Genomic DNA, 13,162 nt, shown 5'->3' on the forward strand with positions numbered 1-13,162 from the left:
CCTGAAACAAACAAGGCATTGTGTGAACAGTATGTACAGGAAGGGGGTCTCAAGATCTTTTGTATCTCTTTCCCGCTCCTCTTTCTCTCTCCTGAAACAGATGCCAGATTAAACTTCTTTACAAGTCATTCACTGACTCAAATTACAATCCAAAACATTTTATGTTCAGGGCACCGTTGTTGATCATGCAATGAAAGAATCCACGGCTAACAATGACTAGTATTTCGAAATGTATAACGGTTAATACGTACGTTTACATGCACAGATCTTCTGGTGCAATATGACAGAAAACAGCGACCATAACGTGTTTCAAATGAAAAAAAGTGCGTTGAAAGATGATCCAGTTATCTGTTGATTTTAACTGCATAATGTTCACGAAAATAAAATCCATTAACGACGGTCAATAAAATCAACTGATTAACCAGATTGAGTTTGATTTACGCGTGTGCACGTGGGCTCTCCTTATTACACATGATTTCATACAACTCCCAAAAATTAAACATCATTCCCTTGACAACCAATCAGGTCTCAACAGATGGAGGTACCCCCCCCCCCCCCCCCCCCCAGCTTACCTTGCTGCCGATGATCCTCTGCACCTCCTGGTCGGGCGTGGCCGGGGTGGTGGCCAGGTCGGGGTTGGAGTTGCTGATGCTCTTGGAGCGGGACAGGTGCAGGCTGCTGGGCCGGCCGGTGGCGCGGGACAGCGTGGCGTACTGGATGGGCAGCTCGTAGGGCGGAGCGCCCGCTGCTCCGGAGGACGGGAGGAGGAGGAGGAGGGGAAGGAGGAGAAGAGGATAGGATAAGTGTTGACAGGATCCCTGCCGGCCCTCGCTGCTAAACCGCTCGGTGTGTGAAACACTGCATCCGTCAACGGCTGTACATCCGGTTTGGTGATGGGAGTCCCCGCCTCCAGATAGATCTACCTTGAGTTCATCCATCAAAGACCCGCCTCCGGACAGATCGACTTCCTGTTTAATCATTAAAGTATGTCCGACTCTCACTTTAAAGCCACGGAATCAATCAAAGCGCTCACTTGTTGGGGGCATGTTTGGCTCGACGGTGGGCAGGTGGAAGCAGTAGTGGATGTAGGAGGCCAGCAGGCTGTTGCGGCCGTGCTGGTCCTGGTTCCCCTCCAGGTTCTTGTGGATCTGGTTGACCAGCAGCGTCATGGCCTCGAACGCCGCCCGGCCCAGGTTGACTGCGGAGACAACGAGGAGGGATGAGGGCGGAGCCACTTACACATCTCGATTTAAATGTGGAGAGTCAGCGTTAGAGTCATACTGAGCGGATGCTTTCACTCCAAAGCAAATGATAAGAGGGTGAAAATAGAGTTAGGGTTATAACAGTTAAAGCCTATGATCAAGATAGGAACAGCTAAGGAGTTAGAGTTGGTCACCTGGTCAGAGTAGCTATTAAAGTCACAGATGATAGGCAAGTCATTTGTTTATTTTTGTCTTCTTTTTAACACTTATTTTCTCCTAGTGAGACCAGTGACCAAATATAACAATCCATTTCAAGTCAAATTTCCACCACAATAAATGGTGGAAATTTGACTTGAAACGGTTCAAATTTAAATTGAACCCATCCAATTCCCACCACAACAACAATAATAACAAAAACAGCTTAGCAAAGCGGCTAAAGTCCACTAGCGCCGCAACCGACGACCTTAGAGCGCCGAGGAAAAAAAAAGCACAGAGAAGCAAAAAAAGGGCGGCCCCACCGATCTGGCCGGCGATGACGGGCGGGTACACGATGAGCAGGATGAGCTTGCTGAGCAGCTGGTGCAGGAAGCGCACGCAGGTGTCCAGCAGCGCGCCGCGCAGCGCCGCCATGCTGGCCTTCAGCTCGCCCTCCATGTTGGCCTCGGTGATGATGACGTCCTTCAGGCGGTAGGGGAAGGAGTACTCCTCCAGCACGTACACCAGCGTGAAGAACTTGTCCAGGTGGGGGTCCTACGACCGGGGAGAAGGTGGGGAGAGGGGGGGGGGAAGTTCAAAGGAGGTGAACGGGAGGATGAACAGCAGGGGGGTGGGACTGTGTGTTTGTGCGTGGGTGTTGTGCGTGCAAATGTGTGCTTGTTATTTCGTTTTACCCCGAAGTGTGTGTTTTATTGACCTTTATTTAGCTGAGTGGGAGGTGTGTGTGTGTGCGCGTGTGTTTTTTATTTATTGACCCGAGTGTGAGAATATGTGTGTGTATGAGAATGTGTGTGTGTGTGTGTGTGTGTTTTATTTATTGAGTGTGTGTATGCATGTGTGTCCAATTTTATTTATTGACCTGTGTGTGTGTGTGTGTGTGTGTGTGTGTGTGTGTGTGTGTGTGTGTGTTTTACCTGTGTGTGAACTGACGAGGCAGCAGTCACCACCACGTTGAACACCCCCTTGTGGTTGTCCACCCACTTCATGCCAGGCAGCTGGACCTGCAGAGACGAGACGTCACACACACACACACACACACACACACACACACACACACACACACACACACACACACACACACACACACACACACACACACACACACACACACACGCACGCACACGCACACACGCACACACGCACGCGACGGTTGGGGGGCGAGGGATAATTAAAGGGGCAGTTCTGGAGTTAGTGTCTGTAGTCTGCCCGGAGACAGGCGACTACAGCCACTTTACCTACTCCAGTCGCTTGGGATAAAAGCGTCCTTAATGGCTAAATAGTAAAACAGTAACCAATCATTTTTTATTGTTGTCTTTACACTAGGGGTCTGATATTTCATCAAATCATGACAGCAATAAATTACGAGAAAACAATATTTACTTTATAAATATATTGCCATATACATGGTTTGAAATATTTTTAATTACAAATTGAAATGACGATGCTAGTAGTATACACTACTACTACTACCACTACCACTACTACTACTACTACTACTACCACCAGTACTACTACTACTACTACTACCACTACTACTACTACTTACGTCGGGGGTGAGGACGGAGTAGCTGGGCGGGGGCTTCTCCACGGAGACGGGCAGACTGAAGGAGCCGGTGCGCAGGCGGCCGTGTTGCATGAGCGGGATCCACTGTGGGGGATCACACACACACACTCTGAGCACAGCCACCACACGCAGGCCGGGTCGCCAGCATATGCTGCGGCAGATGCCGCCATTATGGATCCGTTTTTTACAGTTATAAAATGGATAAATGTCACTTAAAGATCGTCGGGTAAATATTACATATTCGTATTTATATGTAAAGTGGCCATCTTGAAGGTTTCGTGTTTTTTTTTGAGGGCAGATTCGGTGATAAGCGATCATTTTTTCCCAGCGATACAAACTGTGTCGCCACCGACAACCTGTTTGTAACGTTGCTAATACTGCAAACGCAAGTGCTCAGTGGGCGATCATTCCAATCAACATTGTGTTACCTCATTCAGCGATATAGTGTCTGAACAGGCATTATTATCATTATATTATTATCGTTATATTATTAGACATTATTCTTTAAATGCAAAAAATGAGATTGCCACCTTAGAGATCAAAATCCATGAATCCAAAACTGAATCCAAAAAAAATTAAAATGAATGTGTTGTCGGTCCTCCCTAGGTGAGCTGGGGGGAGGAGTGGGTGGGGGAGGGGGGGGCACTCACGGTGTAGCCCACGGGGGTCTCCAGGGGGGTGTTCTGCTTGGGCTGGCAGCTGATGTGGTAGAAGGTGAACAGCAGGTGGTGGTTGTCCGTCAGGTTGGCGGGAATCTTCATCTTGGTCTCCTCGTAGAACTCCGGAGACCTTGGGGCGAGAGAGGGTCACACGGCGGGGAGAGAGAGAGGGGGAGGGCGAGAGGTATGAGGTAGAGATACGAGGTAGAGATACGATGGTAGAGATACGAGGTAGAGATACGGGGTAGAGATACGGGGTAGAGATACGAGGTAGAGATACAAAGGGAGAGATACGAAGGTAGAGATACGGGGTAGAGATACGAGGTAGAGATACAAAGGTAGAGATACGAAGGTAGAGATACAGGGTAGATACGAGGTAGAGCTACGATGGTAGAGATACGATGGTAAAGATACGAGGTAGAGATACAGAGTAGAGATACGGGGTAGAGATGCGAGGTAGAGATACGGGGTAGAGATACGAAGGTAGAGATACGTGATAGAGATACGATGGTAGAGATATGAGGTAGAGATACGATGGTAGAGATACGGGGTAGAGATATGATGGTAGAGATACGAATGTAGAGATACGAGCTAGAGATACAAAGGTAGAGAGAGTGTGATGGAGAGAATGCCAAAGGGGGGTCTCACTTGTTGTGGTAGATGATGGGCGTGTACGCCTCTTTCATGAACTCTGCACAGCTGGACTTCCCGAAGATCACCTGTCAAGATCACAGGCAGAAGTTGAAGGCGAGTCACCCTGGGCCATCGGTGGCTAAATCGACCGCTAGGTTTATAATAATTCAGCCTCTGCAATGTTTGAATTATTCTGCCTTTGGTTACTGAGTATGAAAAACATTAATTAATAATAAATACATTTGTTGATGTAGTGTCTACAATCAATTTGATCCAGATTTGCTCATCCCAGAATTTATAACATTGGAATTTTGGCCCCAATAAATCTGTAGCAGTGTTACAACCTGAACTGATCTAGACCTTACCGGAGGGAGCTGTAGATGAGAACGGGAATAAATCAGTTGGACCGGTCATAAAACAGATTAGTACGAAGTGTGTGTAATTGAGCCCACATGTGTGAAAAGTGCAGGTCATGGTCCGGACTAGATCCTGTTCTACTCCGGTACAGTAGGTGGAGGTAAATGCAAAGAAAAATAAGAAGAATTCCCAGCGAGTGTTGACGACGTTTCTATCATGTGACTCATATGTCCGAATACATGCGATATTGATATCAAGGCAAAAACACATTCATCATTACGGCTGAGCAGGTAGTCTCATCCGCCATCTTAGATGCGGTATCAACAAAACACTGAGATTTTCCGCATTGTCCCGCCTCGTGCACGCTACACCCATGCACAATCCCTCGCCTAAACCAAACAGAGTACGTCCAGTCCGTGACAACGCGTCTGACACGGACAAAGTCACGTTGCATGAAAGGGCAAAACAGGGCAATTTCTGTACCTGATTCTCTGGACATTGTTCGAAGTTAATATGTGAAAACTTATGCTTTGCTGCAAAGCTATACCCATATCATTCAACTTCTACCCCCGCAAACTGCTGTCACATACAGTAAGCACCTTGGTGGGTGGAAGTATTTCATAACAATGCTTGCATACGTTTCCCTCAGAGAAATTTGTCAGATCAATGCGGTGTAATGCAGCTTTTTCAATCAGGCGCTGGTGGAGGTGGTGGTGGTGGTGGTGGTGGTGGCAGTGGTGGTGGTGGGGGTGGTGGTGGTGATGGCGGCGGTGGTGGTGGTAGTGGTAGTGGTGGCGCGGCGGCGGCGGCGGTGGGGGTGGTGGCGGTGGTGGGGGGGCTTTTACATAACGCACCGGCAGCTCGTAAAAGAACTGCTGGTGCTCACTGAAACCTCAGCGCAGCACATCGTATTTCAGGCCTCTGGCAGTGTCCTTGTTGGAGAGGGAGGCCATCGTCCTGCCAGGTGTGTGTGTGTGTGTGTGTGTGTGTGTGTGTGTGTGTGTGTGTGTGTGTGTGTGTGTGTGTGTGTGTGTGTGTGTGTGTGTGTGTGTGTGTGTGCGCGCACCTGTGTGTGTGTGTGTGTGTGTGTGTGTGTGTGTGTCTGTGTGTGTGTGTGACTGTGTGTGTGTGTATGTTGGTGTGCCTGTGTGTGCCTGTGTGTGTGTGTGTGTGTGTGTGTGTGTGTGTGTGCCTGTGTGTGTGTGTGTGCCTGTGTGTGTGTGTGTGTGTGTGTGTGTGTGTGTGTGTGTGTGTGTGTGTGTGTGTGTGTGTGTGTGTGTGTGTGTGTGTGTGTGTGTGTGTGGAGGGGGGTCTGTAACTCACAGGCATCGCTAGGCTGGGATCTTCCCCTGCCATGAACTGAACCTTCACCGCGATGTTGCGCACCGAGCCCTGGCGACTGTTGAAGTTCAGGCTCTGTGGGTAAACGTACAGCAGGTTCCTGTAGAGAGATAGAGAGAGAGAGAGAGAGAGAGAAAGAGAGAGAGAGTGATGGATAAAGAGAAAGAGAGAGAGAAAGAGAAAGAGAAAGAGAAAGAGAAAGAGAGAGAGACGGATAAAGACAGAAAGAGAGAGGGAGAGAGAAAGAGAGAGTGAGAGAAGAGAAAGAGGCATGGTTAGTCTTGTTGATGGAGTTGGTGGACAGAAGGGCATTGCACTAGCTTGAGACATAAATGCATTGATTGGTAATTACATGGTAACCGGTAATTACATTATGCACCCCAATCAAAACCCTTGGTTGAATGACACAATATTTCATCTGAGTGTCACTATGCAGGGCACAGTGTTGTACCATGTGCACATGCTCTAAAGGGATATTAATATACAGTTAAAACTCCATGTCGAAAAATAACTGTCACCAAATCGATAAAACAAAAGCAACAACATGCTAAACTTTGCTTATTCATGTATTGTGTCCTGAAGCCCTAGTTGCAGTTCATTAAGCAAACTAAATACGCAAATATTACTCCTCCTCCTCCTCCCACCACCGCACACATTGCAGCTGGCAGTATCAAATATCAAAGCCGCTTGTTAGATTAAAAAAAAAAAGAGAAAACAACATTCTTCTTCCCTGTGGGGTCAGGGATTCACCAACTCTAAATCAACCACAAATCTACACAACAGGGAATTTTTGGAAGAAGAAGCCAAAACACGGCATTCGTCTTTCCATTCCCAGAATAGGCATGGGCACCAGAGAGGAGAAAGCCAAGCGCCATACTGATTTTGTCCCCGTATGGGATCACGAGAGTGCGGGGGCCGACCCAGCGAGGTCACGGGCTGCGCGGCACGGTGAGCACGACCTCGCCTTCTGTCCAAGTCAAACACGGGAGGTAACCATAGGTCACCCGTCTTACAGCGGCTGATCGTGTGACGGCACAGAGAAACAGCTGATACCACACGGGATGACCACGTACAGTCGGCATTTATTGCTCAATTGTCATCGTTATTGCATGAGAAAATTGGAATTAAAGAGTTGAAGTCGTCCACATGACCATAAGGGAATTACCTTATTATTATCATTATGCACAAATTATGGCTTGGGATGGGGGGGTGTATTTGGGGTTAAAAGGGCAGAAAAGAGATCCAATCGAAGGGGGCAGAACCTCGAGCCAGGGTCACGAAGAGCACGCCCACCTCTGGTTGGACACGAGCCGAGTTAATACTTCACTAGTGTGAAGTATTAACTCGAGTTGCGCATCGAAAACCAATAGATCCATCTATAAAAAGGGGCACGCACAGGCAAAGTCGAAGCAAACCTCTGCGAAACTGGAGCTCAGGAAGCCACTCTTTAGAGCACTGGAAAAGCCCTGCAGCAACCGTGACTCCTCAAAGTGACAAACGGCGTTGCAGATTCCTGCATCCCATGAAGCAGCGCTGCCGTGTCAATACCTACACGATAACAACAACAATAGTGTGTCCTTCTCTGGCTCAGACGCCCGGGTATTGTTGTTATCGTGTTTCTGAGCTAGTTATCGGGCTTCTGAGCCAGAGGACGTACAGTACGCCGCCGCCCCCCCTCCAAACCGCCAGGTAACATGAAGCCGCCTCAGAGCACTTGGTGGCGTCTGGTTTGTTTTTGCGCCGTCTTCGTGTCCGGGAGCTACGCGGGCCCCGTGCAGCAGCGCGAAACGACTCCCGGGCCCGGGGTCCCCGCCGGCGCTGCCGCGAAGGAGGACGTGAACGTGATGGCGTTCGGCGTGATCCAGATGACCGACGCACTCGGCCAGGTGAAGGAAAAGACCGGGAGCAAGATAGACGCGATCGGCCAGTCGCTGGTGGCCCACGACGGCTGGCTGGGGCTGCTGATGGAGGAGGCGCGGAGGGCGTCCTCTGCCCAGGGGCAGCTTAAAGAGGAGCTGCACCAGCTACAGGTGAGGAGGCCAGCGTAAGAGGAGCATTGTGGCGCTTCTTTAAAAAAGGTGACTATATTATACCACCGGCTGTGAGTGTGATTAGCCGCTACGAGCCGTTTTGAAAATCTGCCTCTTCTGACATCACAAGGGGGGCCGTGTCCACCTAGATGTATAGACGGAAAGATAGAGCAACGTTCTGTACAGTCCACTGGGTAGGCTGGTAGACTGATCTATCCAGACCACTCACCCCTGGTGGTATAGTATGTCACCTTTAAGGGTACGGTCGCCGGCGAGATACTCGGGTTACCCGTCCCTAAAATGGATGGAGACGACGCAGGATGAAGGAGAGAGCGCACGCCTGCGTGTTTTTTTTAATTAAAATTGTTGTTGAAAGCTAAAATTGAATGCTGACTTTTGTCCGAGCGCGACGATTAGAGATCCTTTGAACATTTCCCGAGGGGCTCTTAAAGGCTGTGGGCTTTGCCTGCACAGATTTGATCCACCTGCGGCTTACGAGGAAACAACACACCTGTAAATCGGCGTGCCTCATTTCACAAAATTTCCAAAAACGGGGAAAATGACAAACGTCCTATTTGGTCCCTGTTCTCCATTTCACCCACTAACCCGCGGCCTGACGCCTGCGGTGACGTCCACCACCTATCCTCAGCCCTCCCTCGACGGTGAATCACAGACGCGGGACAGCAGCACGGCGCCTATTGTCAACCGGTGGATCCGTTTCGAGCGGCGGGTGCGAGACGCGGGCGCGGTGCCAAGTGGCCGAGATCCTACAGTATAATCGCAGACCCCCCCCACCCCCCCTCCCCCGTCTCTCTGGGCTGCCGGGCATGGAGGGCCCCCACAGCTGAACACACATAATCAAGCAGACATTTTCCTCTGCCAAAATGCAAAACAAACAACAAAGTGTGTGCGTGTGTGTGTGTGTGCGTGTGTGAGATGGGAATACACAATGAGGCTGCGGGAGGCCATTTGCGTCGCTTGTTTATTTTTTTTTAAAATCATCCACGTAGTTCACACTGTTGAACGTGGTCGTTAAAAAAATGCGGGATACAAGCAATCTCAGTGTGTGTGTGTGTGTGTGTGTGTGTGTGTGTGTATGTGTGTGTGTGTGTGTATGCGCGCCTGTGTGTCACAATGTCAGTAGAGAGCCATGCCAAGTGTGTGTGTGTCAGAATGGCAGTTAAAAGCCACCCTGTGTGTGTTTGTGCGTGTATGTATGCGTGTGTGTCAGAATGGCAGGTGTGTGTGTGTGTGTGTGTGTGTGTGTGTGTGTGTGTGTGTGTGTGTGTGTGTATCATATTGTAGCGTAGGCAGCTGCCAGCTGCACTGTGTGCGGTGGTGGGAGGAGGAGGAGGAGGAGGAGGAGGTGGTGGAGGAGGAGGAGGTGGATTAAGTGGGCAGATGCTTCTTTTGACAGCTCCAGATGGCCGGGGTCCACGCCCAGAGCAGGGCGACTCAAGACATGCTGGCCCGGGTGGACTGGGAGGTCCAGGGGCTCAGGACCCGAGTGGGGGACGTGGAGGAGTACTTGGGCATCAGCCTCGCCACCCACATCAAACACCTACAGGTACAGGCAGCGCCGGGCCGGCTTCAGGGAGCTCTAGCCCTTTGATTCTCTGATAATGACTTAGAATTAGCCTGAATATGAATGCTGTATGGGCCAACAGTATGGAGAAAGAAAACGCTTAGAAACTATGACTTTGGGTGTTATTATAACTCCACTGTAAAACAAGTGTCAATCTTTATATATTTCTTACAAAGATTGCGTTTTCGACAATTATTTCTGTTGCTACGCGAGTGAAAAAAAAGAACGCACTCCCTTTAAAACTTCCACCACCCACCATTTTTGTATCAGCCGTGCGCGGAGAAAGGCCAAACCAACACCCCGCACTTTCTTTCTTTGACGTTTCTAAGGAGAAGACAACCGAGCACTCCGACATCCTGAGGATGCTCCAGCACTTCGCCAAGTACCAGAAAGAGATCATGGACGGCCAGAACCAGCAGCTCTCCAGACTCCTGCAAATGGTGGGTCAGCCTCTATCCAAAACCGCAACGCCAACAGCTTAATGTGGCATCTCTGGGTGTAGTGCGTTTACCACGACCCTGTCTTTATCTCAGAGCGAGGAGGACCATTAGCTGGGGCAGGAAGTCTGCGGAGCGGCCAGACTAAGTGCAGCACCTCCACCTCCACAACGGCGACAACACTTTGATGGAGCGTCTGTGATTTCACCCGAGTGTGTGTCGATGTGTGTGAATATGTAAATATGTGTAAATACTGTGTTATCGTTATGATTATCTCATGTGCGTGGCTTTGAGCGTTTATTTATAGAGACACTGGCTACTATGTGGCGCTCTGGTGAAAGTATTGAAATGGAGGTTTATCCAGCAACCATGAACACGGTGAGCGTGGATGAACGTAGAGTGAATTAAAGAGCGCGAGAATGAATGAATGAATGACTGAGATAGAATGTTCCAGAGTGAATACGGAATCAGCAATGGCGGCATGGGAATGAGGCAGTAATGGGGGCGGTGCACGAGCAGCGGTAATGGGGGGCAGCTACCTGTAGGTGGTGTGGGGCGTGTACACGTAGCGCGCCGGGAACTCCAGCACGTCCTTGGTGGGCCGCACGCGGGGGTCCGGGTAGGGCTTGACGTGCAGCAGCTCGGGGGACAGACAGTAGTGGGGGGAGTCGGGCGCCGGGGAGATGTCGATCTTCAGCTGGGCTGAGAGAGAGAGAGAGGCAGAGAGAGAGAGAGAGAGAGAGAGAGAGAGAGAGAGGGAGGGAGGCAAAGAGAGAGAGAGGGAGGGAGGCAGAGAGAGAGAGGGAGGCAGAGAGAGAGAGAGAGAGAGAGAGAGAGAGAATAAAGTTTTGAATACATTGTGTGCACTTTTTATGAATGTGAGAATATGTTTTGGTTGTTTGCACTGGGCTTGTTTGTATGCCTTATTTTTTACCTGTGCACCTTACACCTGTACATACTGCTTAAATAAAGGTCTTTGTACATTACTTGTCTTTGTGTGCACATATGTTGGTGGGTGTGTGTGTGCATGCGTGCGTGCGTGCGTGCGTGCGTGCCCTGACTAACCCGTGACAGGCCGGAGTCGTCGAAGGACAGAAGACGGCCGCCGCATGTCGGCCAGGAACTTGTACAGATCTTCATCACTCAGTCGGTCTCCTTCCTACACACACACACAGAGACCACCAGGGTCATTGCTTGCACAAAACATGGAGGCAGCTTTCAGAAACGTCTCTTTACGCCGCATTTAAAAAGGAGAAGCTTTCTACTTGAAGCAAAAAACTATAGACTGTACCAATTGTAGAAGCGTTTTGACGCTGTCGAATGCATTTTCCATCCCTTACATCGTGACGGATTGAGAATGCATTTTAGAACATTTTAAAGCATAACTAAATCTTTGTCTTGTCACCGTAGGACATAAATACATATTTTCGGTCTGCTCCTATTGATGTACCAGGGCACGGGTACAACCATCTCTGCTAGTTTATTCTACATATAGTGGCAGACCCATAATTATAATCAGCGCTATGAGCGACACCTGTGTTAGTTCTGCGACGACGCCTCTGTGAGAAGGGTCTAGTGCTCTGCTGATTATTAAGTATAAACAGCTCATGCCAAAAACTAGCAGTACTGCGCTTATTCGGGGAAAAAAATGTAGACAAATGTATTGTAGGAAAAAACTAAACTGACAAACAGAGACGAGCCGCAGTGTACCAAACTGTTGCCAAGGAGACGGCAAGGGGCACAAACAACACAGTTCATCATCTGTGAAGCTAGGACACCCTGTCCCCCACTAGACCTGCCAGCGATTTGAATTCGCCCTGCGGCAGGGTCTGGAGAGGAGCAATACATTTCTTTCTGCTTCCGATACGCTTTTGCGGGGGAGTCAATCACCAAGCTGGCTTCTCCCCCTTGGCGCGCTATTGGCTGCTTTAACACAATGACGAAAGGAAAGCCACGGCGGAGTCGTTTCAAATACGCCGGTTAGGAAAATGACAGCAGCTTCCCCAGACCAAGCTCAATCATAGACTGAGCTTGGTCTGGGGAAGCTGCTGTCATTTTCCTCAGCACAAGAGGCGTGATCGACGATTGAGCTTGGTCTGGCAGTAGCCAGGCTATGTCCCCCCCCCCCCACCCCCCTCCCGCGGCTCTGACCTGCTTGAAGAAGTTGGTGACGGTCAGTGTCGCCGGCCGGAAGGTGGCAAAGTTGCACATGTCCTCCCCCACGCTCATGCGCTCAAATCCCTTCTTCTTCCTCTCGTTCCATGTGCCACTGTGGCTCTTCTTCTCTGGAGCGGCGGGAGAGAGAAAAGCCGGTCAGGTCAAACGACAGAAGAGCCGTGAGTCTATCTCAAGAGTCAAGAGTCAAGATTCTTTATTTGTCACATGCATAGTTAAACCTGTACAACAAGCAGTGAAATGTAATCCTGACTTCGCTCCAAGACTGCGCTGACAGTTTGATAATATAAGCTAAAATGACATAATCATAAATAGGTTTAAAAAGACATTATAATCATATCATAGTAATACTAAAAGTGCTTGCCTAAAGTGCAGGGTGCATTGAACAGTTTGAAGAGGGGTAGATTGAGTGTTCTGGTTTAAAAGCCTAATGGTTTGTGCAAGTACTGCAATGATGTCACTTTGGATACATAAAGACACCATAACTTAACACCCTTTGCACACTGAACTGATTTTCTTTTCTTTTCCTTTTTAATATTTGATGTGCACTTATGTATGTGCATAAGTCCCTTATGCACATACATATTAATAACACAACCACAAAACAACGAAGCCACGGAGACAAATGGAGGAGGCAGGGGGCAAGGGGCAGGGGGCAGGGTACCAGAGTCTGAGTCGGGGTCGGAGCGGTCCAGCCCGCCCACGCTGCTGACGATGTTCAGCAGGTGGATGGCGGTCCAGGCGAAGGGCATGCGGAAGCGGCCCAGGCGGGTGCACGACTGCTCCGCCTGCGACCGCAGCTTCTCCAGCTTCTCCTTGTGCTGCGCGGGACCAGAGGAGTGGAGGGTTAAAGGAGAGTTCCGGCATTCCGGTACGTTTGGTTGTAGTCTTTTCACTCGGCTCTAGCCCTACTGTTGAGATGGAGAGCCGAGCGAAAAGACTACAACGTAAAGACTTCCGACA

At 49.6% G+C, this 13,162-nt stretch overlaps 2 protein-coding genes across 4 annotated transcripts in view; one reads left to right on the forward strand and one right to left on the reverse strand.

Moving 5' to 3' along the window:
* Positions 1-13,162, reverse strand: part of dock6 (dedicator of cytokinesis 6) — a 46,934-nt gene that overhangs the window by 22,651 nt on the left and 11,121 nt on the right. For all 3 annotated transcript variants that reach the window (XM_084488201.1, XM_084488200.1, XM_084488202.1), the window contains exons 11-22: positions 12,864-13,020; positions 12,176-12,309; positions 11,090-11,183; positions 10,564-10,726; positions 5,955-6,072; positions 4,290-4,360; positions 3,633-3,771; positions 2,965-3,066; positions 2,333-2,419; positions 1,721-1,952; positions 1,034-1,198; positions 573-745 (exon numbers count right to left, since the gene is read on the reverse strand). In XM_084488201.1, coding sequence (XP_084344327.1) covers positions 573-745; positions 1,034-1,198; positions 1,721-1,952; positions 2,333-2,419; positions 2,965-3,066; positions 3,633-3,771; positions 4,290-4,360; positions 5,955-6,072; positions 10,564-10,726; positions 11,090-11,183; positions 12,176-12,309; positions 12,864-13,020 — 1,635 coding nt within the window. The remainder of the gene's footprint in view (positions 1-572; positions 746-1,033; positions 1,199-1,720; positions 1,953-2,332; positions 2,420-2,964; positions 3,067-3,632; positions 3,772-4,289; positions 4,361-5,954; positions 6,073-10,563; positions 10,727-11,089; positions 11,184-12,175; positions 12,310-12,863; positions 13,021-13,162) is intronic.
* angptl8 (angiopoietin like 8) lies at positions 7,369-10,557 on the forward strand. The gene is made up of 4 exons (XM_084488210.1): positions 7,369-8,002; positions 9,420-9,569; positions 9,917-10,027; positions 10,121-10,557. The coding sequence occupies exons 1-4, from the start codon at positions 7,667-7,669 to the stop codon at positions 10,136-10,138; spliced, it is 615 nt and encodes a 204-aa protein (XP_084344336.1). The 5' UTR covers positions 7,369-7,666; the 3' UTR covers positions 10,139-10,557.

This window comes from Micromesistius poutassou, assembly GCF_964030765.1.
Source record: "Micromesistius poutassou genome assembly, chromosome: 1".
NCBI classification, from domain to species: domain Eukaryota; kingdom Metazoa; phylum Chordata; class Actinopteri; order Gadiformes; family Gadidae; genus Micromesistius; species Micromesistius poutassou.

What these genes read in the sequence shown, in the direction of transcription:
- angptl8 (XM_084488210.1), top strand. Translation starts at nt 7,667, where the DNA reads ATGAAGCCGCCTCAGAGCACTTGGTGGCGTCTGGTTTGTTTTTGCGCC. An exon ending in AGGAGCTGCACCAGCTACAG is followed by an intron (nt 8,003 to 9,419) that starts GTGAGGAGGCCA and finishes TTCTTTTGACAG; the next exon opens with CTCCAGATGGCCGGGGTCCA. An exon ending in CCCACATCAAACACCTACAG is followed by an intron (nt 9,570 to 9,916) that starts GTACAGGCAGCG and finishes GACGTTTCTAAG; the next exon opens with GAGAAGACAACCGAGCACTC.